The 27,292-nt window shown below is 34.9% G+C and overlaps 3 protein-coding genes across 5 annotated transcripts; 1 reads left to right on the forward strand and 2 right to left on the reverse strand.

Moving 5' to 3' along the window:
• Positions 1 to 498: 498 nt before the first annotated feature.
• Positions 499 to 13,382, reverse strand: slc2a11a (solute carrier family 2 member 11a). The gene is made up of 15 exons (XM_046851597.1): positions 13,296 to 13,382; positions 13,064 to 13,124; positions 12,531 to 12,606; positions 11,881 to 11,940; positions 9,801 to 9,899; positions 9,472 to 9,632; positions 8,170 to 8,294; positions 7,864 to 7,993; positions 7,366 to 7,514; positions 6,665 to 6,852; positions 6,205 to 6,315; positions 5,364 to 5,465; positions 4,644 to 4,719; positions 3,939 to 4,066; positions 499 to 3,655 (listed from the first exon to the last, which is right to left on the reverse strand). Exons 4-15 carry the CDS (start codon positions 11,923 to 11,925, stop codon positions 3,437 to 3,439), a joined length of 1,533 nt encoding a protein of 510 aa, XP_046707553.1. The 5' UTR covers positions 11,926 to 11,940; positions 12,531 to 12,606; positions 13,064 to 13,124; positions 13,296 to 13,382; the 3' UTR covers positions 499 to 3,436.
• A 418-nt stretch (positions 13,383 to 13,800) lies between these two features.
• Positions 13,801 to 23,402, forward strand: tgfa (transforming growth factor, alpha). The gene is made up of 6 exons (XM_046856332.1): positions 13,801 to 14,175; positions 15,613 to 15,744; positions 16,993 to 17,107; positions 19,657 to 19,803; positions 19,993 to 20,102; positions 20,934 to 23,402. Exons 1-6 carry the CDS (start codon positions 14,133 to 14,135, stop codon positions 20,939 to 20,941), a joined length of 555 nt encoding a protein of 184 aa, XP_046712288.1. The 5' UTR covers positions 13,801 to 14,132; the 3' UTR covers positions 20,942 to 23,402.
• Positions 23,403 to 24,467: 1,065 nt separating this feature from the next.
• Positions 24,468 to 27,205, reverse strand: hdhd3 (haloacid dehalogenase-like hydrolase domain containing 3). 3 transcript variants are annotated; one of them, XM_046856320.1, is made up of 3 exons: positions 27,186 to 27,205; positions 25,443 to 25,776; positions 24,468 to 25,249 (listed from the first exon to the last, which is right to left on the reverse strand). In XM_046856320.1, the coding sequence occupies exons 2-3, from the start codon at positions 25,770 to 25,772 to the stop codon at positions 24,854 to 24,856; spliced, it is 726 nt and encodes a 241-aa protein (XP_046712276.1). In that variant the 5' UTR covers positions 25,773 to 25,776; positions 27,186 to 27,205; the 3' UTR covers positions 24,468 to 24,853. The 3 variants fall into 3 exon arrangements, with proteins under 3 accessions (XP_046712276.1, XP_046712268.1, XP_046712261.1); XM_046856312.1 differs by lacking the exon at positions 27,186 to 27,205 and adding an exon at positions 26,410 to 26,492; XM_046856305.1 differs by lacking the exon at positions 27,186 to 27,205 and adding an exon at positions 25,875 to 26,333.
• Between the last annotated feature and the right edge of the window lie 87 nt (positions 27,206 to 27,292).

Genomic DNA, 27,292 nt, shown 5'->3' on the forward strand with positions numbered 1-27,292 from the left:
GCCCTGAAATTGTTTCAAGTTAAATAATGATGACAAATTGAAATCTAGTTTCCATATTCTTGGTTGTTACTCTCTTTTCGTTGCATTTTGAATCATGAACATGCAAGATGGATTGTACGGAATCATGCAAACCACATAGGAGTTTTGAATATTTAACAGGGACCAATTTCAGGTATGACTGTAAGATATTACAAGAGTTGAAGAGTATATTTTATTAACTTATTGATTTTGGTGTCCCATCTCCTTTATGAAAGGGTTTATATAAAGTCGTTGGTAAACTTTAGATCTGTGCTGTGCTATTTTGTTGTTGAATTATGTGTTAGAGGAGGCCAAGAAGATAGTCTGTGCGTATGAGTGTGTGTGCGTGCTCACAAATCTTGGTCTCTTAAGAGAATGTAATGTAATCAGAGGGCTTTTTAACATTTTTTTAATATATCAGGACTTTTTCTGAGGGTCCAAACATTCCTGCTTAACTTAAGAATTCCTATTCATGATGTGTATATAATGTCCACATATGTAAAAAATATGTATATAGAAATACTTGTATATGGCCAATATTAAGTTTATTCTATGTAAGGGGGCTCTGTGTATAATTTTTTTTGCCTTGGCCATTACGGTTTAATAGAAGCTTGAGTGAAGAAATATATGTTTCGAGGCAAAAAGCCTGGGTTGTATTCAGTTGGTTTGAGTAATTTCACATTTGAATTTCTTAATTATGCTGTAATGGTGTGATCATATATAAACTTTTTTTGTGGCATTAATATGCCATCAGTGTGTCAGATCTAAATTTCTGCTTTATTTTCTTTCTTTTTTTGGTTTTATTTATTGTTGTTTTTGATAGTTTAGACTAAGAAATTAACTACTCTGAGCAAATGCGACTGGGCAGTGATGTATTAAAAAAGGGTTTTTTTTGTTTTTTTTGTAACGAGATATGCCTGTAAGAGGCCTGCTTTATTTGCTTACACTCTTAGAACTTTGAAGGTTTGTCTGTGGAGAAAACCATAGATAACGGAACAGAAAATTTTCCCCTACCAGACCAGGTTCAAAGTAAAACTTTTATGGAAGCGAATTAAACAACAAAACCTGTTTTTCTAAGCACGTATAAGAGCTCTGACGTGTTTACACTTTGGAGTAAAAGCTCATGTGCATTTGATTTGGCAATCAATTTTATTTTTCATTTATTTATTGTATTGCATAAATAATTAAGTTGTGTGTGAAAGTTATTCAAATGAAGTAATCCACTTCAGCCCACAGCAGCTCAGACTTTGTGTAAGATTCTTCATGGTAGATCAGTCATATTTATATTTTTCCTTTTAATTCATGTTTAAAATGCATTCTTGTCAGGGCCTCAAGTGTGAAAAAGGAAGTATGCAACTATACAGGAGTCATTTCATAATGACATTTGACTCTCCCAGCAGACCCACCAAATCCACCTCACTGTCTAGAATGAATCACCCCTGCACACTAATCTGTGCATTTAACTTTTATTCATGTGAAAGATTGGCATGGCTGCTTGGGAAGGTTCTGTGATTAAAATACTGATAAGCCGTTTCATCTTTAGTGGCACATTGTATCACTGGAATTTTTTTAAAACAGTTTTATTTGTATTTTGCTTATTTTTTTTTCATATAACCGTATGTTGCAAAGTGCCTTCCCAATACTGATTGTGAATGGGTAGGAAAATCTGTCATTAAAAGGACCATCTTAAGAATAACCATGTACATAAAGTGATTTGCATCGACACTTTTGTATATGGACATGCACATAGAAAGAAAATGTACATTTGTATGTATGTTTGTTATTCTCTCTTTGTTCTCTAACAAAAAAAAAGTTTCTTTGCAATTTCAGTCAAGGATTTCTTTAATTTTTTTGGATATAGGCATACTTTTCTATTGATGGTTTTTGTTTTTGTACACTGTTTTGTGTCTCTGTTTATTTGCTACAGAGATAAGTATAAAATAAAATTGTATTTGGGACAATGATTTGTAATTTTATTTCATTTTTAAAGGGCCCACTTGTGTCACCAATCATGTTTTTCCTTCTTTAATGATCACTGATAAGTAACAGGAAAATAACTAAAGCATGGGTTTTTCCATGACCCATAAGATTAATCTCTAAATCTCGGTGCCCTTGCTGAAGAGACATGATGAATAGCTTGGGGTGAATGTAGGAGTCATAATTGAAAAGAGGAAGAGGAATATAAACAAAGTAACCTCTGCCTCACCAAGTGCAGCTAACTATTTATATGCACCCCATTATGGAAATTGGATGCAACCTCCTGGATTCTTTCCCAGATCTCTTTCAATTGGTGGGAAGGCCAAAAAACACTCCATGTTTATGAAACATTTCTTTTATGAGTGGGTGGAATTAGTGGGATTCACATGGTCAACAATATTACTATATACTATAGTCATTAAGGGTGACTGGCTAGAATGAACAGGCCCAATGTGTTCCAAGAAAATATTTCCCACATCAATATACCACCTCTATCAGTCTGGACTGTTTATACAAAGCAGACTGGGTCCATGGACTAATGCTAATTTGCTATATTCTGACCCCATCATCTGTATGCTTCAGCAACTGCTCAGATTCATAATTTCATGCTGTTTTTCAACTGTCAGTTGTGCCCACAGCACTCACTTAGATATATGTTCTTAATGATGGAAGGGAAAACACAAGTTAAACCTGACATGGTGGTGTGCTGTTGTAGCCTCAAAATTTGACATCTTTGTTCTGATATGCCAACCATACCTCAGAACAAAGACGTTATTTCTGCTAACCACAATGGTAAAGTTGTTTTTAGAGTTACTTAGTCTTTCTGTCAACTCAAACCAGTCTAGCCATTTTCCCTTGACCTCTTATATTACAGTCAGTCATTTTCCCTATTCTGATGTTTTATGCGGATGTCACCTGAAGCGCTTAACCCTGTATTTGCATGTTATTTTTATTATTATTATTATTATTATTATTATTATGCTCCCACCTAATTGGGTAATTGAAAAACTGCAGAAATTAGCATGTTTACAGGCATTCCTGTTAAAGTGACTGGTCAGTGTATTCATAATCTAGTGTATCTAGTACATTTACTTCAAACCAAATTGGCAAAAGCAAATTCTACTCAGTACATAGTAAAATAATAAAGCTAAAGTTTCCAAGATGGTTTATTGTGAGAGTACACCAATATTTTCTTTTTTTTTTTTTTTTTTTTAGACAAGCTGTGACCTTATCTGTTCCATTTGCTGTCCAGAGAGCAAGAACTTTATAATGATTACAAAAATTTGAATCTACATATTGTATACCAAAACAAAATGTGAATAAATGGTCTCACAATAAAATGTCTGAATATATTTGGAAAAACCCTCTGAACTCTCCCTTAAGAACAGAGCACTCCTGGATTCTTAAGTTTACAGGAATTCCAAATGTACAAATAAGCAGCTTAGAGGGCAGTTGAGTGGTGAACTTCACCTAGTTGGTAATTTACATCTTTGCACTTTGGACCCGTCATCTCTTTTGTGTAGAAGTTAAGCCTGTGGAATTCGCTTGTGATCATGGGTAATGTTTTTCCTTTGGTCTCAGGCAAAACCAGTCCAATATAGAGAGCAGTAAGAAGACACACAATGCCAAATGGCACAAAGCAGAACTCACCTAATCCATTCTGTCAGCAACACACAGAACAGAAATACTTTAGCTTTCATCTTATCATCTTATATCTTCTTATTATCTTAATGTAATTGACCTCAAAGTATTTTAACAGTCAGGCTAACTCCATGTTTTCAGTAGAAATATGAAATTACTTCATATTATTTTTTAAAGAATTACACAAAAATTGTTTGACTAGAAGAAACGAGTAAAGCATGTTTTTTCAATTGGGTCTCTCACTCAGATCCCATACTCCTAGATGTGATTTCTTTTTTTTTTTTTAGATTTTATGCACTCACCACAATGAATGGGAATATCATTCCAATAATGAAGAGATTAAGCCACATTAGAGAACCAGCAATCATGTAGGCAGCAGGGCGAGCTGGCTGGTTAAAAATCTCCGTAGGGAGAATTCCTGTCACTCCCGCTGTAGAGAAATATAAAAAAAATTTTTTTTCTAAAAATTGATCGGCAATAGCAGCATCATATTATTTTATAATTAGATTTTATGTATTTTGTAAATATATTCTATCATTTATAGCCACATTTATAGTCACATAAATGGCTTTTCAAAAAATCTAGCTACCTCCAAAAATGAAGAAGATTGTATTAAAGGATTCCATTCTAATTTGATTTTATTGATTTTATTACAGCTCATTATCCAATGGTTTTATCAAAATCTGAACAAAAAACACTTAAAAGTCAAGACATCTATAGACTGTTTTTTTAACATTTGCTTTAAAGTTAAATTGGCTTCATATACTGTAAAACATGACCTTACAGTATAATAGCTTAAGGGAAGGCTAAACATGAATAAAACATTTCTGTTTCATTTTTTTTGTGATAATTTATTGAGTTTTATTAAGTTGAGGTATTGAAGAGTGTAATAGTAAAAGAAAAACCCAGACTGAATATTTTTAGTGGCTGTAATTCATTCAAAGTCCCATGCAAAACTTTTTCTGAAAGCTGTTCAGTTGATGGAACAATGGTGCAGTTTGACTCACCTGGTCCAATTCCAAAACTAAGAATATATGTGAACACACAGGCCATGCTCAGGTAAGGCATCCAGTTTACTACATTCTAAAAGACAACACAAATACATTGTTGGAATACTATGTATTTCAGCTGTGTATACACAGCATTTCAAAGCATTTCACTGCATGTCATACTCTGTATGAATGTGTATGTGACAAATACAATTTGATTTGATTTGTATGAGCCAGTAATATACAGCAGCTCTACTAAACAACAATTGACTTCATTAAATTATATCTAATATACAGTATATACTGCATTTCCCTCTTGCTTTTGTAGTGTTAACTAAACACCTTTCACCTGTGTATTACAAACTTTTTTTTTTTTTTATCTGTCACTTGCTCGTTCAAATCTAAGGAAAGTATAAAATCATTTGTTAAGTCCAAGTCAAGGCCTGAATTTGGATGTAAAGTTTCTATTACAGAAAGCATAATTTAAATTAAACTGTGAACTGTGGATACCTTAATAAATTGCAGTAGTGAGTAACAGTGTTGAGTTACATTGTTTAATGCAAAGGAAACAACTTTGAAGAATGAGAAATTCAGGAATTATTTTTAGTCAAGGTTAAGTCTCAATTCATAGATAAATAAACCCAAATCAAGCTGCAAATTAGGAAAATTTTGACAGAATTTCATTAAACAGAGGAGCTCTTGTTAACCATATATATATTAAATCTGAATAATCCAAACCTGAAATGAAAGAGCCACAGTGAAGACTATTGCCCAGCCAGTCATAAGCACATAGCCTCCCATTAAAAGCAGTCTTCTGCCCATCCGTTCTATTAATAGGTTCTGAACATAAAACAGACACACACACACACACACACACAATCTTATAAATGCTTTACTTTAATGGAACAATACATGAATTAAATGATTACAAATAGTGATTTTCTATCTGTGGTAGCCTACATACAACATATGGACAAAAGTATAGGAATATGTGACTTTTCCATCCATATGTGGTTCTTTCCCAAACTGTTAGCACAAAGTTTGAGTCCCACACTTGTATAGCATGTTTTTGGATGCTGTGGCGTTAAATTTTCCTTTCATTTGAATTAGGAGACCCAAACCTGTTCCAGCATTACAATGCTCCTGTGCACAAAGCCAAATTCTTCAATATATGGTTTATATGGGTTCGAGTGGAAGATTTTTGACTGGCCTGCTAAAGAGCTCTGACCTAAACCCTATTCAACACATTTGGGATTGGTTGGAATGCTACACCCCAGGCCTTTTCTTACCCTACAATAGTACCTGAATTAAGGAAACACCCTTGTGGCTGAATTCCACTACGACATTCCTGTGGAACATCTGCTCAGATGAATGGAAGTAATTATAACACCAAATGGAGCTAAATGTCCAAATTTTGCCCATATAGAGTAACAACCAGAAATGTACACAAAACTTATCTGCTTTTAATTAATCTGTCTATATATTTAATGACTTACTTTACAGTACACATGACAAACATTTCTTCCCAAATGGCTAATTATATAAAATAAGTGCTTATTAGTTCCTGTTAAACACTTACAGACAGAATACAGGCAGTGAATTCACATGTGCCAGTGCCAATGGTTGCATACTGGGTATGTTCAATTGATATGCCTGCCTCTTGGAATATGTAAGAGGCATAGAAGTAGATCTGTGTAACAAGAGAAAAATGTTTGAAAAACATACATAGCTTAATGGACAACAATTAAAATCATAGACATATGTAGAGTTTGAAAGAAGGGAATTTGGCCACCTGATCTGCTTACTGAGTCAATCATGTTTTTAAATGTTTTTTTTGTAGCCTCTGTTTAGTACATTTTTGTCCTTACCACTCACCGATGCATTGATTTACTGTTCATTTTAGATAATGCAGTTGAATTACAAGTGTGTATACCTATCTCATGCCCAGTGATCCCAGGACAGAGTCTGGGGTTCCATTATAACCCTGACCAAGAATGAAAGAATGAATCAAGATTAGTATAAAAGACAGCTACACTCACTGAGTCATTACCACACAACTGCATGGCGCTACTTATAACTGCGACAGAGATGAGTTGCCAGCGAACAGTACGGTCACTGAAGAGCTCCCAGGGACGCTGAGCTCGCCTGCCCTCAGATTCAGCCTGCTCTTGCAGCATCTCATCCAACTCCTCTTTCTGCACCTCACAGCCTCGCAACCTCCGCAGCGCTGCCAAACACACACAGCGTTGGGTGTGTCACAACACTTTCACACAGCTTCCTTCTATAAATAGGTAAAAAAGTTTTAGAGCATGAAATACAACTGTCTTACCTATACATATAGAATGTGATGGTTAATGGTATGTAAAAGTGATTTATACTGGTTTCCAAACTAAACTGAAGTTAAAATTTATTGATATAAAACTTTTGTTTTTAGCATCCACTCCAAAAGGAAAATTTCTAAATGTTGACAGTGCTGAATGTAACCAATTTTGTTTGTATAAGAGTGTGTAAAGGGTTCTAAATTATCGGGAAACCAGTGTTTAATATATTTATGTTCTGATTAATGGCCTCCTGAAACTAATCAAACTATCCATAGATCACATATCTTTAGCCCTAAAAGTTTAACACAAACTCTCACACAAGTAGCTGTGATAAAACTGAATTCTTCCATTGTGATACTGAATGATTATAACAAACAGTTATACTGTACTTTACAGTATAATATACAAAAGGATGTTACCCTTTAAGCAGGCATCTTTGTCACCACAATCAATGAGAAGGTATCGAGGACTTTCTGGGAACCAGGGTAGTGTGAGAAGCTGAATAAAGCCTGGCACGGCATTACTGGATAACAAATACTGCCAACATGATTCACAACCCAACACCTCTCTGTACACAGACAGACACACACACACACTAAATACGTCTGCCTTACATTAGTGAGTAGATTAAAAAACATGTATACTAGCTTTTGAAATTATGTCGTCTGAGGATTCGATACAAAGCACTTTTGATACAGGGATTCTTTCTGGGAACTGAAAATGTCACAAAATTGCCATAACTACTCTAAAGAACAAATATTTGAAAATAATCCATATCATAACCTATGTAAAATTCATAAGGTTTTGGTATAGATATACATAGATATTGACTTATTACTTATAATGTTTGTAAAATTCTATCTGGTTCCAACTATTTTGCTGTAAATCTGAAATATATATCTGTTTTATGGACTTACCTCAAACCTACCACTTGTCCTAGCACCAACCCAAAGGAGGTGAAAACAGAACAGGACAGGGCCACAGCACCACGTAAGTGTTTTGGTGCACTTTCTCCAAAATACATTGGCTGCACATTCATGCTAACCCCTGTAAATAATAATAATAATAATAATAATAATAATAATAATAATAATAATAATAAATTTGTTTTATAGACACTGGTTTCAGGAAGTCATTCAGCTCTAAGCAGAAACATAACAAAATATAAATCTAGGGAGATTGGTATACAGGTATTGGAACTAAAAGTTCAGCAGCTTACACACCCACATTGATGCCAACCAGATATCTGGAGATGATGATCATCTCAAAAGACTGTGCTTTTCGGCTTGTCACAGCCAAAAGTGCACCCGACATTAGAAAAACATTGCTCAGCAGCATAGTTTTCTTCCTTGAGAGCAATAGAATAAAAAAAAAAATAATGAATTACAGTCAAAATGTATTATTACATAAAGGCCATTACCAATTATGGTAATCATTTCTTAGCTAGCTAGTTAACATTGGTACATTATATGGCTAAAAGTATGTGACTGTGGACAATCGAACCCATATCTAGACCTTTTCTAAACTGTTGACACACATTTCTTATTAAGCTCAATCATCAACATTTCCCTTAACTGGACCCTAGAGGGCCAGACGTGTTCCAGCATGACAATGCCCCTGTGCACAAAGTGAGATATATAAAGATGTTTTACCAAGGTTGGTGCAGAAAAAGTTGAATGGTCTACACAGAGCCTTAACATCAACCCCAGCAACCATATTTGAATTGAATCAAACTGTTTCTCCACAACATTCCAAACAATGCTAATGATCTCATGGTTTAAAGAGCACAAATTCCCACTGCCACTTTCCAAAATCTGCTGGAAAGACTTCACAGAAGAGTGATGCTGTTGTTAAAATTGTTTTGTCAGGTACACATTGGGTATGTACAATTCGAATTGTGTTTATATTGCAACAGTGCTAAAATAATATAAGACAATCAACAACTAAATATTGGGTGATGGGCTACTTTGCAATTTCATATTATTGGCCATGGTTTTAGATTGAAATGTTCAACAAGCTTATCAATAATTATTTTTGGGCAAATAGAGTACAGTCAACCCCCTATTTTGGAAAATTTGCGGGTTCTCATTTGGAACCAAACTAACAGCAAGTTGCAGATTTTCTTAAAATCCGTGGGAATCCGCAGCGGGACTGAATGTTCAGGAACATTAGGAATAAGATTTTAAACTATGTTTTCACTAATTAATTTTTTTTTTTTTAATAACATTATTGTATAAAAGTGATATAATGTCTAGATGAATTCACAAGGTACCATAGGGTCTACGGGGGTGCGTCCAGATTTTTGGAACTTTGGAAGTTCCGGGGGACCACTGTATTGCCAACAGGGACAGACTAACAACAGTGCCCTGGTTACTAGTGGGCCCACAATGCACATACACCTATACATTATAGGATTACATTGTGTTTTTTACACAACACAAAGCCCAGCTCAGTAACTATTGTATTTTCCGAGGTGATCATAGTAAATGCCATATAACTCTATAGTACTATAGAATAATAAATACCTCCCAAAGTGGATGGACATGGGTCCAGCTAATAGAGCCCCTGTAAGGCCACCCAATGAGAAGATTGACACTATGAGTGTCCAGATCACTGTAACCTGATATGCCTGTAATTGTATCCCCCAGCGTGTCTGAAATGTCTGATTTACAAAGTTCTGAATATACTGCAGGGGACAGAGAATACACAAAAGTTATAGATGATACAGTGCATAACAATGCGCAATGACATTTTTACATTTCAGGTAATAAAAATAAATTACATTTTTACACTAACACATGGTGAATAAATAGCAAGACACTCACAATGTAAATAGAAGTAACTGAAAACTTACAACAGTGGGTGCGTTCATAATGGCGAGGTTGTATCCATATTGTAATGTTCCCCCTACTGCAGCAGAAGTTACCATTAAGACCAGAGTGCGAACATTGCCCTGCAAAAAGTGCACACAAACTGAAAGAATACCACAATGCTCTGCAAAGCACAAACAAAACTAATGTTTTTGCAGAAGTAATGTAGAATTAAATCTTAAATTAATCCATATTAATGGGGGGTGTAAGTAAAAAAAAACAGGATAAATAATGTAGGTAATTTTATTGGACAAGGCATTTTTCAATTTTCATGCATTCACACACTAGCTTGTATCCCATTTAAAGTTAAACTTGCTTTTCTTCCCACCTTATTTTCCTTATTGAATTACCTAAAAAAAAGATCACTATTTTCATCCCCTAACCTATATCACACATTAAGAAACAAGCAAGTATTGTATAGCAAGACAAGCTTTAACTGTGTCTTTAAATTGCAGCATTCATGTACATGGTAACACACTTGCAGTTTTCTGTTAAAGTATTGAATTGGTTTCATAGCTGATTAAAACAATAACTGCTTGTGTCCAGTGGAATGTACAATGTCCTATTTAATCTTGTAAAGAGATCACTTTATTCTGTTTGCAGGTTTGTAGGTACACTGGGAGCTAACAGGTACTCCAGGTATACTACATTTTTTATTGCCTAATAAATATATTATGGGCAAAGACTGAAAAGCACCAGATGATTTTCTAAGCTTCCAGAACTTGTATGACAGGAGTTGACCCAAATAATGTATTTTTCAGTTGTACCTTATCCATGTGAAGGTTTGATATTTTATGCATGCTGAGATGAACTTCTGCTAATGCGTATCTTCCTAAACATTTGCTGGCAGCTTAAACGAAGCTGGATGTTTTCCTTTGACCTCGTGCATCAACATGAGAAAACTAAATGAACTACATTATTAGCAGAAGATAACAAGAAATAACATATGCCACTAACCCTTAAAACATCTACCTATAAACCAATTACAATAATGACAACGTATTTGAAATACAGAGAATGAATATTCTATTGAGCCAAGACTTCTTTTACAGTGTTTTGAAAAGCATACCTGAATAAACGCTGTAAAAACATGAAAGTGTAAACTAAATATTGAATAAATCAGGATCCTTGCTTTTTTTTTCAATGCAAATAATGTAAATGGAAACAAGAGCAGTATTTAAATGTGTGTTGTTTTAAGTTATTGTTAGCTGTCTTGTTATGTTTTCCAACTTTGAGGAATTCAAGGTAATATCTATTAGTATGTCAAATCTTGTATAAAATGAAAAGGGGATTTAAGATGATTACACAGTGATTACACAGTGGGCTTCAAGTTGTTTGTGTCATGATTCCTTTTGAATGGTGGCAAATATGTGCAGACATTACATATACATTTAACTAGTTTACACACCTTTAGAAGCATAGACAATGGTCAGCACATGTGCAATGTTAAACCTGTATGCACATGCGCAATGTTAAACACTATTAACCATGCAACACTAAATTTAAAGTAAAGAAAAACTATTCAAGCCTGTAGGTAATAAGGATTTTTTTATTTGCGGTTATGTCTTTCAACAAAAACTTCAAATGCTTTGTTTGAAATGTATTTGATGGTAGTACATTCTAGACATGAAAGTAACAATTATGTTTGTGTAGCTGGTTGTGTAATGAGTTTTGGAAAAATGAACCAGTGAATAATATGTTTCTCAAAAAGAAAATAAAAAGACCAACAATTTTCCAATGTAGCAACCCCCTACCAAGTAATTCCTAGTGTAGATCTAAATGATGTTGGGCCAAGAATTATGAAAGATTTCACTGAAACCGGTAGATAAAAATCCAGTGGCTATTGTAGCTGTGAATTCTATACACTAAGAGTTGGTACCTAAACATTAGTAGGTTGATGAAATAATGCACGCCACATTCAACCAGTTCATGAATTCATTTTGATATTTTAACTGGTACTGTAACCGACACTTGGTGTTAGTTCTACACTGTATTATTAACTACTTAAAAATAGATTCAGCTCATGCTTATGTTCTTAAGATCCTACATTTTAAATCTACTTACCTTTTGTTGCTCAGACGTAGCGTCTTTCTTTCCATGTGGGGCCATGATCCTTCTTACTACCTAATCGCACATAAAATAAAAATATATTATGTGTGTGTGTGTGTGTGTGTGAAATAAAGAGAGAGAGAGAGAGAGAGAGAGAGAGAGAGAGAGAGAGAGAGAGAGAGAGCGCACGACAAAGAGAGGGGTTTTGTAAAGTATGACATAATAACTTGATTCATGGTTTATTATCTACTCCACTGTTGTACAAAAAGGCATCAAGAAGTGAACTGTCTGCCTCTCTCTAATGCTTTTGATGCGTGAACATATTGAAACATTCTTGTGAGCTGTATCTACCCAAAGTCAAACAAATCTTTAAACTCTGAACATCCCAAAACCATATTTTAAAATATTCATAATAATTACACAACATTGCAACATTGAACTAGTTTCTATCTGCCATATACATTTAAAAATAAATTAAAGAACTTTCACTAGGTTCCTTTGCAGGCTTTGGCCTTTGGCTTAAATCTGATTCATCTGTTCATCTGCTTTAATTAATGAATTTATTTACACAAGGCAGACCTCAGCAGTCTGAGTTGTGAATTATCTTTCTTTTTAAAGGCCGTTTATATAACCTGAGTGTGAATTAACTGTTATTGAACACTTACACACAGAATACAGGAGGGCAGTTCACATGTGCTTGTGCCAGTGGTTGCATTTGTATGTATTCAATCTGTGCAACATCTGTGTAAAGAGAGACAAAATGTTGTAACGCCAGTAATATTTGCTGAAACACATGCATGATTTCATAGACAAAAAAAATGACAGAAAGTGAGTGGGAACTTGGCTAATATTCTTTCAGCATTGCTCACTGAGTCACGCATTGCTTTTGTTGTGGCGTGTGTTCAGTTAATTTTCAGCCACTTGTCTGTCCTTACCACTCTCTGATGTGCTGAATCACTCAGCATTTCAGAAAATGCAGTGAAAAGCAAGATAGTTTAGTTTAGTTCTAGGTCGCACAAAAAAAATGAAGAGCCACTTATATTCACAGACTCATGGCTTGAATTATGATAACATGGCCATTAGGGAACCTGACACCAAGTCAATGTCATTTTCAAATGCTTGGTAAATATTTATATGGGAAGGCACAATTTAAATTGATCTAAAGGTCTGTCTTACTCACTGAGTCAGTGATACTTAACTGCATGTTATTTCATCCAACTTCTCATTCTGCACCTCAGAGTCAAGCGACTGTCACGGTGCTGCAAAAACACAGCATTTTTTGAACAATTACTAAAATGGTCATTTCTAATGCTGTAAAAGATGGTGGTGGTTTTCAAAGATCTGATTCACATACATCATTTTAGAATTAGAGTCAGCAATTTTCTTTATATAGATTTTCATATTAAATTGTTTTCAAATTCTCTCCTCACCAACCAGGTCAGCATAGCCAGGGCAAGATCAGATGTTATTCTCTAAACCTTTATATTGAACCCATTTTTAATCACTTCCTGCAAGCGTAAGGTACCAAACCATGAATGAGACCCTCCACAGAGACATTTCAGGACATTGTGTTGGCCACTCCAATACTTTTACTTTGTTGTCTTTAAAACATTCTGCTAATTTAAATGTCTGCATAGTAACACCTGCTAGAGGTGCTTGGTTACAGGCCCTTTAGTTGTCTAAAACCTCCTACACAGAGAGGATGAAACAGGGTCTGCAAATGGAGATTCCACACCAGTGGTGCTGATTTCCGGTTTTGGCTACCCTAATAGTTTACATGCTCAAGTGTTTTTTGGTTGGTTGATGCTGATTTACATGATTTGCTTTATAAAACAAACAAACAAACAAAAAACATAAATTCATGTCATGTCATCTCTCTCTCTCTCTCTCTCTCTCTCTCTCTTTTTTTTCTCATAAACAGTCACACGCGCACAAAATTAATCAAGTGTGAATGATGTGTCCTGCGTCACGGGGTAAAATGCCTACAATTGTCTTTAGCGTTGCATATACACGTTTAGTAAGGAAAGCCTCTGTTGGCTGTAAAGAGACAAGCAGAGCACGTCTTCAAGTTCACGTTAAAATAAATCGACGCGTGGCCTATTCGAAGGACGCTAAACCACCATTAAAAAACACTGCTATGGATTCAAGCTTAGAAGCGTTTATTCCCGACATTACTAACGACAAGCCATAGTTTTGGCCTTCAGTGGTGGACAAACTTTCTTCCATGCCAAATATACTTTAACTATAAGACACCTTTAATCCTCATAATGATGTATCGCGCTTTTTGGGATAAACTATTTCTCCTTAGTGGTAAGTAAATGTTTCCTGATTGTCTCATGTCTGCTGCATGCTGATGTATGAATGTATAAGAAATAAGTTGTTCTGTTAAACATGCAAGTTGTACAAGCAATTAAACAAAAATATAGATTTAAATTTCACTTGGCATAGTGACCTGTTTGCAAGTTGTGTTTTTGCATTTGAATGTGTGACACTGAAGTGGACAACACACCAGAGCCATGCTCTATTTTCCATCCAACAGCTATATATTACCAGCAAGGATGACTTTATTTGTATATTATATTATATTATATTATATTATATTATATTATATTATATTATTATATAATCATGTTTCATGTGGCTGTGAAATTAGGTACATTTTGTTTCTGCAGTTTTTAGAACAGCTTGACTATGACAGCATTAATATTTGTGCACTTCACTACATACACACAGTATATTCCTGGTGTGTATATTTATTGTGATGACACTACAGGGAGCTTTGTGTTTTGTTAACTACATAAGGTGTTTTTTTTAATTATTGGTTTTCAGACTTTTTAAAAAGTTTGAAGTCATGGATGTCTGTAAAAATGTAAATAACAGTACCTCTTTTATTAAAACTAATCCTTTAATAAAGGTATAGTCACACCCCACTGTTGGTTGATGTTTGTGTTGTGTGTTGATTGATGAAAAATCTCAACAAGGCAGCGTAGGAAAATGTATTTAGTCTGGGCTGGATAACTGGCATTTAAAGAGTTATGGAGCGATTTCACTCAAACCCCACTTGGTACCTACCTGAGCCAAATGAAGTATTAGTAATTTTAGACTGTCTTATAGAGTATTTGGTTGTCATGATATAAGAGGTCTCTTATACAACCAATTTCAGATTTACTTTGTTGGAGTATGTTATGTTTGGTCAATCACTTTCCTTAGCAAATAAATTTGCATTGTTTTGGATCTGTATCATTAATATTGACAACAATGAAGTAATACAATTATTCTGGTGAAGTGAATTCATTTTGCTAATAAAAAAAAGGTGTGATTACATAATTGCTGGTATGTGGAAGAGCGTCTAAAATGAAGGACTTTGGGAAGTTTTGCATACAAGTAGTCTTTCTTTTTAAATAAATGTTTTAGATAATAACAAATTCAGCTTGTATTTTAAGCTTTTACATATTCAGCTTAATCATGCTTGTTGGTTAGTTAGTGAGTGAGCTGCATTTTAAAATCATTGAGTAAAAAGTCTCAGGTTGGGCATCAGTCTGTTTAAGCAAGTACTGTATGTTTAACCAATGTTAAGTTATTCCAATATGCTATATGACACTTAGTGCCTCATAATGCTATTGCATTGCTGAGAACTGCTGGTACACAATAAAAGCATACGTTACTTAGAAGAGTAAAACATAAGTGCAGGTTGATGGTGGTCATTCTAAGAATATTTTATGTTGTTGTTTTTGGTTGTTGTTGCAGGCTATTTATTTACTTACAGCCAAGTGCTGGAAAACTCTACATCATCAGTAACAACAGTGGAGATGACTCCCACCATACTTACCACTATAAACAACACACCAGCAGTGTTAAGTAAAAACACTGTTCGAAAAAGTAAGTTTTGGTTTTGTTACTTTACGTATTAGCATTTATTTTGTGGTGACTGGTCATGTGAAAAGTGAGGATATTTATAAATGTATACATTATACATGATGTACATAATTATTTAGATATCAATGATGTATCAATCATTATGCAGATTGGAAAATATAACATCTTAGCAGTGTTTTGTGGTGAGAGTAGTGAGCAGGTTGAGAAGAGCCTGGAGAGGTGGAGGTACGTGCTGGAGGGAAGGGGAATGAAAGTCAGTAGGAGTAAGACAGAGTACGTGTGTGAATAAGAGGGAGGGCAGTGGAGGGGTGCGGTTTGCAGGGAGAAGTGGTGAAGAAGGTGGAGGAGTTGAGGTACCTGGGATCAACAGTGCAAAGTAATGGAGAGTGTGTTGGGGAAATAAAGAATAGTGCAGGCAGGGTGGAGTGGTTGGAGAAGAGTGGCAGGAGTGATTTGTGATAGAAGAGTATCTGCAAAAGTGAAAGGGAAAGTTTATAGGTCTGTGGTGAGACCTGCAATGTTGCATGGTTTAAAAACAGTGGCATTGAGTAAAAGACAGGAGGTGGAGCTGGAGGTAGCAGAGCTGAAGATGTTCAGGTTTTTGTTGAGAGTGTCGAGGATGGACAGGATTAGAAATGAGTTGATTAGAGGGACAGCACATGTAGGACGTTTTGGAGACAAGGTGAAGGAGGCGAGATTGAGATGGTTTGGACATGTGCAGAGGATGGACATGGGGTATATCGGTAGGAGAATGCTGAGGATGGAGCCACCAGGAGGAAAAGAGGGAGAACAATGAGGAGGATTATGGATGTGGTGAGGGAAGACATGCAGGTAGTTGGTTTAAAAGAGGCAAATGTAGAAGACAGAGGGGGTATGGAGACGGATGTTCCGCTGTGGGGACCCCTAAATGGAGAAGCCAAAAGAAGAAGAAGAAGAAGATGATGCAGTTTCCCCAGCCTTTCTGAGGCTATCGTTAGATCATTGAGCACTATTAGTTTACACCACCACCTAGTGGACAGTTTTCCCAAGCGACTACTAGTGCATGTGCATTTTAATACTGGGAATTAGCAAGTTGGGGAAATAATGCTCTAGACCAGCTGCTTGGCAAGTTTAACAAAGGAAATTTCTGTGCCAGACCCTGTTTATGAACATCCAGAAGGACATGTTTTCTATACACTTCTCATATACTATTGAAATCAATTAATAATGTACATGTCAGTGATTTGTTCTCTGTTTGCATGCTGGTTGCAGAGTTCCTAGCAGCAGCAGTTCACTCTCATTTTGCCGACTGCCCTGACTCCCACAGCCATTTCTGCTTTCATGGCACATGCCGCTTTCTCATCCTGGAGGAGACACCAGCATGTGTGTGAGTGTACAAATGCATCACTTTAATGTGGTTATACAGATATGCATCACATATGTCCTGAATATTAAAATGTAAACATAGGTGTGCAGTAGAATAAGAAGCCCTGCATGGATTTATATCCCTATATGATATGGGTGTGTGTATAATGGAAAACCAATATTAAAATTAAATAATAACAATTAGAGCATGAAACCATCAGCATAACATTTGTAGGATTTTGCACAGAAGAGGATCCTTGACGCTAGTGAAGATCATAGTCATGTATTGAAATTTTGTTTACATTTTTTTAGTTACAAATAACATATTTTTAAACGATGGTATTTGGATTTTCAGAACATGCAGGTCATTTACTAAACGTTTAATTGATCAATAATAAATATTTTAGTAAAAACTTATGAAACTATATGAAAGTTATTTTGCCCTCACACTGGTGCTCACATAGAAAACAAACTGTGACACATTTCCTCAGTAACTATGACTCTTTCTGCAGCTCTAAATCACTGATGTCAAACTATGGCTGACTCATGGATAGATTCCTGTCTAAAATGTCTTCAGTAAGCTGTCTGTGTTTAGACAAGTGTGTATTGTTTTTGACTAAATGACTTACTGTTGACTTAATATGCAGACAGTGATTGGTTTAAATAGCACAAGTGAATCATGATCATGTGCCTAAATGTATATGATCCATTTTATGTCTGCGTTTGAAAGACATGGTTTATCAGCCTTTGTTTGTGTACATATTTGTTTTTGTAATTTTATATATTTTAAGGACAAATAAGCATTAAAAAAAAAAAAAAAAAAAAAAAAAAAATATATATATATATATATATATATATATATATATATATATATATATATATAATTACAAAAACATATATATAATTACAAAAACATATATAACTTAATTAAATATATCTAAATACAAACTTGATTCCAAAAAAGTTGTGACACTGTACAAATTGTGAATAAAAAAGGAATGCAATAATTTACAAATCTCATAAACTTATATTTTATTCACAATAGAATATAGATAACATATCAAATGTTAAAAGTGAGACATTTTGAAATGTCATGCCAAAAATTGGCTCATTTTGGATTTCATGAGAGCTACACATTCCAAAAAAGTTGGGGCAGGTAGCAATAAGAGGCCGGAAAAGTTAAATGTACATATAAGGAACAGCTGGAGGACCAATTTGCAACTTATTAGGTCAGTTGGCAACATGATTGGGTGTAAAAAGAGCCTCTCAGTGTGGCAGTGTCTCTCAGAAGTCAAGATGGGCAGAGGATCACCAATTCCCCCCAAGATGCGGCGAAAAATAGTGTCAGAAATGTCAGAAAGGAGTTTCTCATAGAAACATTTCAAAGAGTTTGAAGTTATCATCATCTACAGTGCATAATATCATCCAAAGATTCAGAGAATCTGGAACAATCTCTGTGCGTAAGGTTAAAGGCCGGAAAACCATACTGGATGCCCGTGATCTTCGGGCCCTTAGACGGCACTGCATCACATACAGGAATGCTACTGTAATGGAAATCACAACATGGGCTCAGGAATACTTCCAGAAAACATTGTCACTGAACACAATCCAAGCTAAAGCTCATTTAAAATGGACTGTGGCAAAGTGGAAAACTGTTCTGTGGCCAGACGAATCCAAATTTGAAGTTCTTTTTGGAAAACTGTGATGCCATGTCATCCGGACTAAAGAGGATAAGGACAACCCAAGTTGTTATCAGCGCTCAGTTCAGAAGCCTGCATCTCTGATGGTATGGGGCTGCATGAGTGCGTGTGGCATGGGCAGCTTACACATCTGGAAATGCACCATCAATGCTGAAAGGTATATCTAAGTTCTAAAACAACATATGCTCAACATATTGTGTCTTTCAGGGAAGACCTTGCATTTTCCAACATGACAATGCCAGACCACATACTGCATCAATTACAACATTATGGCTGTATAGATGAAAGATCCGGGTACTGAAATGACCAGCCTGCAGTCCAGATCTTTCACCCATAGAAAACATTTGGCGCATCATAAAGAGGAAGATGCAACAAAGAAGACCTAAGACAGTTAAGCAACTAGAAGCCTGTATTAGACAAGAATGGGACAACATTCCTATTCCTAAACTTGAGCACCTTGTCTCCATAGTCCCCAGACTGTTAAAAAAAAAAAAAAAAAAAGTAGGGGATGCCACACAGTGGTAAACATGGCCTTGTCCCATTTTTTTTTAGATGTGTTGATGCCATGAAATTTAAAATCAATTTATTTTTCCCCTAAAATGATAAATTTTCTGAGTTTAAACATTTGATATGTCATCTATATTGTATTCTGAATAGAATATTGCAATATGAAACTTCCACATCAATGTATTCTGTTTTTATTCACAATTTGTACAGTGTCCCAACTTTTTTGGAATCTGGTTTGTACATATATCCTATCATGTATATATTTAGTAAGAGCTGCAGTGAAATACCTGATGAAATTTAGTCATAATGTTGTAATACTAAAATAATCATCTTCGATTTATTTGTTGAATTTTTATTGGTGTAGGTGCCACCCAGGCTTCATAGGTATGCGTTGTGAGCATGCAGACCTGCTGGCAGTGGTGGCAACAAACCAAAGGCAGCAGACATTGGCCACTATATTGCTGGGCATACTGGGGAGTGTCCTGCTTGTACTGCTTTGCACCATAATAAAGTATGGAGTATTTTTGGGGTATTCAATGATAATTATCATCTATTAATTTTTAGACACTGTAAAATGTTCTGCATGTACTGTATACTGTGTATATGAAGTCAATGTTATTTTGATGGTTGAGAATAAGATTAAGCTTGGTACAAAAAAAGATTGAATGAATTGACAACTTCACATCTAATATCTTTCTAGCTGTTGGTGGAAGCGGGGCAGATGTAGGCGAGGATCTCTGCTTTCATGTTTGCCGGAAAAACAGAATAGCATGGAAAAGCCAGAGATGTCGTGCTGTCATTTAGAGACAGGTATACATTTGGCTGGAACTATTGTTTAATCGCCAGTTTTTTTTTTTTTTAAAGACAATTTTTTTGATGCATGCTACTATTGCATACTACAAATCCAAAACTATTACACTACTATTTAATTTTACTCTGGTAATTGATTATAAGGTTGGATGTTTAAGTGTGGAGAGCCTAAACATATTAGTGGAGTAACCGCTATAACTACTATGCTAAAATACTTTTAAAAAATAAATAAATAAATAATTAATAATAATAATAATTATTATTATTATTATTATTATTTTTAAGTTAAACAACTAGTTTTAGTCATTTTGTTTAATCCCCTTAGTGGAGATATATATATAAAAATACAGTTACATACATGTTTGATTATCTTTAGGAATGGGGTTGGAGCACTTTAAGTTAGTCTATGTGGGGAAATAAAATAATTAGGCAATTGGACATGGAATTTTGGGAATTTGTTTGGATAGCTCCAAGAGTAATAATCGCTAGTTCGCTCACAGTGTGTCTTGTTAGTTGACTGGACAAGATTTTAATCAGATTTGTTAACTGGAGGGTTGCACATATTTTCTCATCGTTGTCATACAATTGTTAATCAGAAACTGGGACAGAACTGTAACAGCAATGTCCCTATATATTTACATTTTGTTGTGTAGTGGTGGTGGTTGTTGTTTTTTTTTTTTTTTATCATTTTTGACATTATTTTCTATTTCCTATTCTATTTCCTAAACTGAATCCCTGTCTTAACATCTAAAAATAGTCCCTATGTTTAGCATAACATCTGAATTGACATTAAAATTGCCTTCTCCTGTTTTTTTTTTTCTTTTTCTGCAGTGGTTTAAAATAGTTCTACTGTACTAATCTTGGTTGCACTCATGCTCTCCATTTTTGCCACCTGAAGTCCCATGGATTATCCCTCAAATAATCTAGTGACTCATGTTTGCCTGCTGAGAACCAAACCAAATGTGGAACTCGGAACTTACTCAGTGGAAGTAAACATCCCTATTTATTTTTTTTTTTTTTTAGATTTTTTTTTTCTTGTGGATTATATAAATCTAAAATGATGGAAGATGGTTTATTTCCCATATACCACACAATATCTCAGATATTGCTCTCCTGGACTGGACTTTCTTACTAATGTGTTGGACTAGATTAAAGGAGTGAAGATGCAGTCAGAGGAAAAAGCCCTGCAATGAAGGAGTAACAGACTAGTGCTTAAGGCCTGCTCAGCTGGATGTCAAAAGTTAGAATGAGATTCAGAAATTTGAAAAGATATCTTAATGACTTAATGTGCTTCAGGTATTTGGACATTCTTTGAGACAATAAGAACTTTTACTTTTGACCTAAAACGTTGATATTAAGATAAGAGGATGATAAGAGGAATGGTTTCATTTTCAAATCATAAAAAACTAACAATATGCTGATGGCATGTGAAAATGATAGCACTTGCCAAACTTTTGGATACACCTACTTGTAGCAAGATTTTGTCTCATTTTCCACATTAGGAATAAAATGACAAAATCCAGACAATTAAATAACAGGGAATTGTACAGGAAACAAAACATGTTAAACTAATGAGAATCTTTAAATATTAATTGACAAGCTTTATGAGAAATCTCAATGAGAAGTGTTGGGTTACTTTCCAAGAGTTCCCAGGTATGCTGGGCAGTTATTGGCTGTAGTTTGAGTTTTAAATGAAATTTATTTATTTTTTGCATTGGAACTTATTTCAATCATGTGCCTTTAGATATCTTTTAAGATGATCAGGAACAGTGTCCAAACTTTTGGTGTGTGGAATATATGCGATTATGCAATTTTAAATGTATTATTCTAGCAGTGTCACACACAGTTTATTGTTCAAACAATGAAAGAATATTCTTAGGTATCTTGGCTGATGAGTATAGCATGATATATTTAAGAATTAACAGTCACTGGCAGGCTTCTGAGGAAAACACTTGGGTCTTGGAATTCAGAGGGTATTCAATGCTTATGTTCTTAATTCTTATTGCACTTCGATATTCTTGTTCACAGATTGCATTCAATAACATAAGTATGCATACTCGCCTCACTCACCCTTGAGTTGAGCTTTCTCCTGTTTCAGTACTAGATAGTGGAGAGATTGTTGCAAGGTTTTTCTGTATAACTTCTAAAATCAGAATCACAGCACTTGTATAGTTTCGGCAGAAAAGTACTGAAGGTTTTTGTGTGCACAAGTGTGTTTGCTCATATTCACTTTACACTGTTGCACTGCAGTCATGTGATTGACAACAATTTCTAATCCACACTCTTACCCTGATAGCACTGGCTCTTTTCTAGAAAACAACATCTGAAATGTGCTAAACTGGCCCAGTCATAAGTGAGGCCTGATTTGGACTCAAAAAGTGTGTAGATATAATTGTGACAAAACCACAAAATTCACTTTACAAATCACTATGTACATATTCACCTTTAGATATATATACTATTTAGATATAGTCACACACATGCTCACACTCTACCATGTATATACATACAGACAGACATGACAACTGATTTAAAGCTTGTTACTGTTTATTTCAGAATTTTAGACTCTGAGTTTTAGAATGTTTTATACCTTGTTAAGCATTGTGTATGTTGTCTTACGGACCCTCAAGCCTTTTGTCATTGCTCTTATGTAAACTAGGGTACATCCAGATACAGGTAAAAACCCTGATACTGTGTGGAGTTTTATTCAGCCATCAGCCTTTGCGAACACTAAAACTGACAAAACAAAAAGTTTAGTAAACTATGTCCCAAAATTAGAAACCAATAGCATTATTGAGCACATTAGTGTACTAGTAATTGTTTAGTTATAAGAGAAAGTTGAGTGAATAAGACTTTAGTGGAATGATTGGGCATTGAGCACTTTATGTAAAGAACAAAAACCGATTGCACTGGCAAATCCTTCGAACTGATGTGATAAATTAACTGGCTGCAAGCAAATTAATACTAATTGTTCTTAATTATATATGACTGAGAATTCTCTTGCATCTCTTCTGTTCTGTGACTTGGCTATATTTTACAAACTTTATTTGATTATCTAAATCTAATTATTGGTTAACTTTGACACCATATTTTGTTTGCCCAGTATTTAAACACCAAACAAAAAAATCAAACTTGTACCTTGAGTGTTTTGATATATTTGGAATTGTTTTGTGGTGAAAAGGTGTCTGTATACATCAGGTTTTTTTCTGTGAATTTCTTGTTTTGTCTTGTGTTGTAATATCACTATATAAATTTGAATCATGAACATGTGTTTGAACCTATAAAACAGAATTATAAATAGCTCTGTGTGATTGAATAATTGTTCTTGTGATTTTAGGACATGGTTATAGGCAGAAGAGTTGTTTGTTCAGTTATCAGCCACTGATCATCTGTACTTTTTTCTAACTAAACAAAAATGTTAAAATGCAGAAAGATTCAATAACTTGGTGGTGTTTATTACTTTTGAAATACATTACCTTACATGATCCTTTTTACATTTTAAGGTTAATTGAATCCAGAAGCATCAATTTGTTTTTTTTTTCCAGTGTCCAATGAAGGACAATTCGTTACTTCATTTTTTTCATGAGTTAAAGTCTGATATACTTTACTTATTGTAAACATTTACATGAGAAGTTTTCTTGCTTTGGCCTGTTCCTTTACCAACCTGTCCACTAAATGCCTTAAAGTGTATATTTTAGTCAAGACATAATTGAGCAAAGGATATTTAGATAGAAGCCTTATTTTCCCTGCCAGAGGTGCATTTATATGTTTTTGGTGTTATTTTACTAAATATCTTTTTAATACACTTACATAAATATTTATTAAATTTTTGCTGCTTTGGCCATATCCCTATAGGTTTTCTCCAACACAAGAATTTTTTTCTGTCTGTGAGTCGTTATGCATCTTATTTCTTATTTCAACCTGTGCTTGTCCAAATTTCTTTACCTTTAGTTTTATTTAAAAATTTTGCCTTTGGCCCATTTTCATAGACCTAGATTCAAATTCACTTCTGCTGCTGTGGCTCTTCTCGACTCCTTGACCTACCTTATTCATCCTGATGCTCTAGTTCTAGAGTTTTCTGCATTGGTGACTCACTTTCTGCTGATGTAGATGGCTCCACATGAATACAGCAAAGATTTACACTTGCCAAATTAAAAACAGTTTTTTTTTTCTTCTATATATTCTCCTACTGAACATTTTTTCAGCTTTTTTGGCTTTTAAGTCTGGCTCCCCTTAAGGTTTCTTTATTATGTTATCTTATGTCTCAAGTTGTTCCTGTCTAAATATTATTTCTTCCTTGCTCACTTGGGATTTTGGGATAAAGCTGCATTGTGCCAATGTATATACACATAAAATTGAATTTGATTAAAGCAGTTTCAGGCTTTTTTAAAACTTTTATTTCAGTGTCATTTCATTTGAATTTCTTTGGAAGATTAACAAACGACTTTTGAAATCTTGTTTCATGTTTTATAAGCTGTGGGAGAATCATTCTTACATGTTTAGCCCACAGCTTAATTTTCTTTTTGGTATATAGAATCATTACATGAATTATTCTTAAATGAACATGTTTCTGATCATTGAAAATCAGAGAACAAAAAAGGGCCTTTATGCAAGATTCTGAACAAATCTAAACAAAGTACATTTAACTGAGTACTAACATATACAACTATTTGAACTGATCAGAAGACATCTTTAACAATGGTATTTTGCATCCAGGCAATTTAACTGAATGACGAAATGTGTGAACATTTTTAATCAGTGTCTTGTAGTAGTCGTTCTGGTAGTTCATTTAGGCTCTGCAGTTGATGCTGTGGAGGAACATCCGGATGTTTCTGGAGTCCTTGCCGATCTAGGAGATAACCTCGAATACCTAATGATCGAGAGGCAAGGTAGTCGTTTTTGTAGTGGTCCCCAACATGGACTATGTGTTTGGCTGGCACCCCAGATTTTTTCAGCGCTTGGACAAAAATGTTTGGGTCTGGTTTGGCTACACCAGCCTCTTCTGAAGTCAGCAGAAATGAGAAATGGCTTCGGAGGCCACATCCTTGAAGAATTCCTTCAAGGCGCCTGTCAAAGTTGGATACCACACCCTGCTTCATTCCCAGAGCTGTGCAGGACTTTAAGGTGGAATTTGAGTCTGGGAAAACCTGGAGACAGACTCAAATGAGATTAGCTGCTTTTGGGCAAGGTTTGATTACTGATTTATACATCTGATGCTTGTTCACGTTGAACTTGATGTTGTTAAATTTCAGAACTGAAATTCAAAGATACAAAACTAGACAGCAGTGAGCCTTCTTAACTCAATGTTAAAATAGTAATTAAGCATATTTGTATCTTTACCTCCCAGTTCTCTGGACCAGAAAAACTATGGTAAAGGTTGTTGGCAAGTGTGTCAAGCAGTGCAGGGTCCTGAACCCCACACTGTAAGAAGGTAGTCTTCACCAATCCTGTCCACCACAGTTGACCGTTCATACCCTGAGCAATGCCATAGTTTGGGTAGAGATGCGAGCGATTGCGGTAAGCTTCCCTGAATGCGGTCTCTATCTTTATGGCTGGTATCTTCAGTCCAGAACGCATGGCCTCATTACAGTACTGCTCTCCGACAGAGCGGCGCACCTTCAGGAGAGTGTCTTTAATATCCCATAAAACCCAGCGCACTGGCACCCGCATGTTCCTACAACCAGAAAATGTTAGGCAGGCATCATTATTATTAAGCAAATTACTAACTACTAATATAATATATTTATATATTATATACACACATATACATACCACCTGTGGTTAACTGTGGCATGAGTGTTAATGCAATATAGATTGCTATGAGTATTTCTGAAACTTCTGATTTATTTAGATGTTCACACAAGAGTTTGTAGACTACTAGTGAGGAAAAACAAAGTGGAAACGCTTTGTTAAGAGAATTCAGAGGAGTATGGCAAGTCTGAACTTTGAGTTGACAGGTAGGCCTTGTTGTGTGTGAAATTCCCTGGAAATCAGCATGTTCTCAAATACTCAAACCAGCTCATCAGGCAGTGACAACGATGTCTTCAGTTAATGTCACAGAGATCACGCCTGTTTTCCCTCTCATTCGTGTTTGATGTGATCTGTGTCTGCATGATTTTATGCACTGCACTTCTCCAATATTATTGTTTACAGTAGTGGTGACCTGTTTATAACTAATTGTCTATATAAGGTTATAAACATGACATCTAGAGCTTTCTAAACTAAAGACGCTTTACTTCCAAGCTACACCAAAACCTGTGAGAATATTCATAAAATAATGCAAAGGAAATGAAAATATGCAGCTTACAAACTAGTTCGAGCACAGCTTCTTCTTCGTGTTTATGGCATATTGGAGTATATGAGCAGAGGGCCGCCTAGTGGACTACACGGCAATGAGCATAGAGATAAAATGGGTATGATCCATGCTCTGCATAAGAGCGTCTGCCAAAACGCTGTAAATGTTATTGAAATAATATGTTTTGCTGTAAATATCACAGATCTATTAATTTTTAAAGGACAAAAATATATATTTAACATATTAAGAAGACCATCACAGGTCAAACATTTGTCAAAATTTTGTTTATCATCAACACAACATAAATACAATAGGATCAAATGATAGCAAAACAACTGAACATAACTTAAATGCAGGAAATGCAATTAAACGTTAAATGTCTACATTTAAAATGTACAAAGTATGATGTCAAAACCTTCTGACAAACCATTAAAATCTGATAAAAGGTCTAAATATTAAGTTTAAAATAAATAAATCAAATGTAAAACATACAAAAGATCACATAAAACGTTGTTTTTTTGCATTGTTTATTGCAAATATTGAGACAAAGTGTATTTCTTTTACATAATCTTTTTACAATTGAATTGAAAATATTTTAGCACTCCTTTTTTTTCTGCTGTATTTTTGTTTACAGTAGTGGTGACCTGTTTATAACTAATTGTCTATATAAGGTTATAAACATGACATCTAGAGCTTTCTAAACTAAAGACGCTTTACTTCCAAGCTACACCAAAACCTGTGAGAATATTCATAAAATAATGCAAAGGAAATGAAAATATGCAGCTTACAAACTAGTTCGAGCACAGCTTCTTCTTCGTGTTTATGGCATATTGGAGTATATGAGCAGAGGGCCGCCTAGTGGACTACACGGCAATGAGCATAGAGATAAAATGGG

The sequence above is a fragment of the Silurus meridionalis genome, chromosome 1 (assembly GCF_014805685.1).
Source record: "Silurus meridionalis isolate SWU-2019-XX chromosome 1, ASM1480568v1, whole genome shotgun sequence".
NCBI classification, from domain to species: Eukaryota; Metazoa; Chordata; class Actinopteri; order Siluriformes; family Siluridae; genus Silurus; species Silurus meridionalis.

What these genes read in the sequence shown, in the direction of transcription:
- tgfa (XM_046856332.1), top strand. Translation starts at nt 14,133, where the DNA reads ATGATGTATCGCGCTTTTTGGGATAAACTATTTCTCCTTAGTG. An exon ending in TAAACTATTTCTCCTTAGTG is followed by an intron (nt 14,176 to 15,612) that starts GTAAGTAAATGT and finishes TTGTTGTTGCAG; the next exon opens with GCTATTTATTTACTTACAGC. An exon ending in GAGGAGACACCAGCATGTGT is followed by an intron (nt 17,108 to 19,656) that starts GTGAGTGTACAA and finishes TTATTGGTGTAG; the next exon opens with GTGCCACCCAGGCTTCATAG.
- slc2a11a (XM_046851597.1), bottom strand. Translation starts at nt 11,925, where the DNA reads ATGGCCCCACATGGAAAGAAAGACGCTACGTCTGAGCAACAAAAG. An exon ending in CTGTGGCTCTTTCATTTCAG is followed by an intron (nt 4,720 to 5,363) that starts GTTTGGATTATT and finishes GTTGTCTTTTAG; the next exon opens with AATGTAGTAAACTGGATGCC. An exon ending in TAGTTTTGGAATTGGACCAG is followed by an intron (nt 4,067 to 4,643) that starts GTGAGTCAAACT and finishes ATTTCTCTACAG; the next exon opens with CGGGAGTGACAGGAATTCTC.
- hdhd3 (XM_046856320.1), bottom strand. Translation starts at nt 25,772, where the DNA reads ATGCGGGTGCCAGTGCGCTGGGTTTTATGGGATATTAAAGACACTCTC. An exon ending in CTGGTCCAGAGAACTGGGAG is followed by an intron (nt 25,250 to 25,442) that starts GTAAAGATACAA and finishes GTCTGTCTCCAG; the next exon opens with GTTTTCCCAGACTCAAATTC.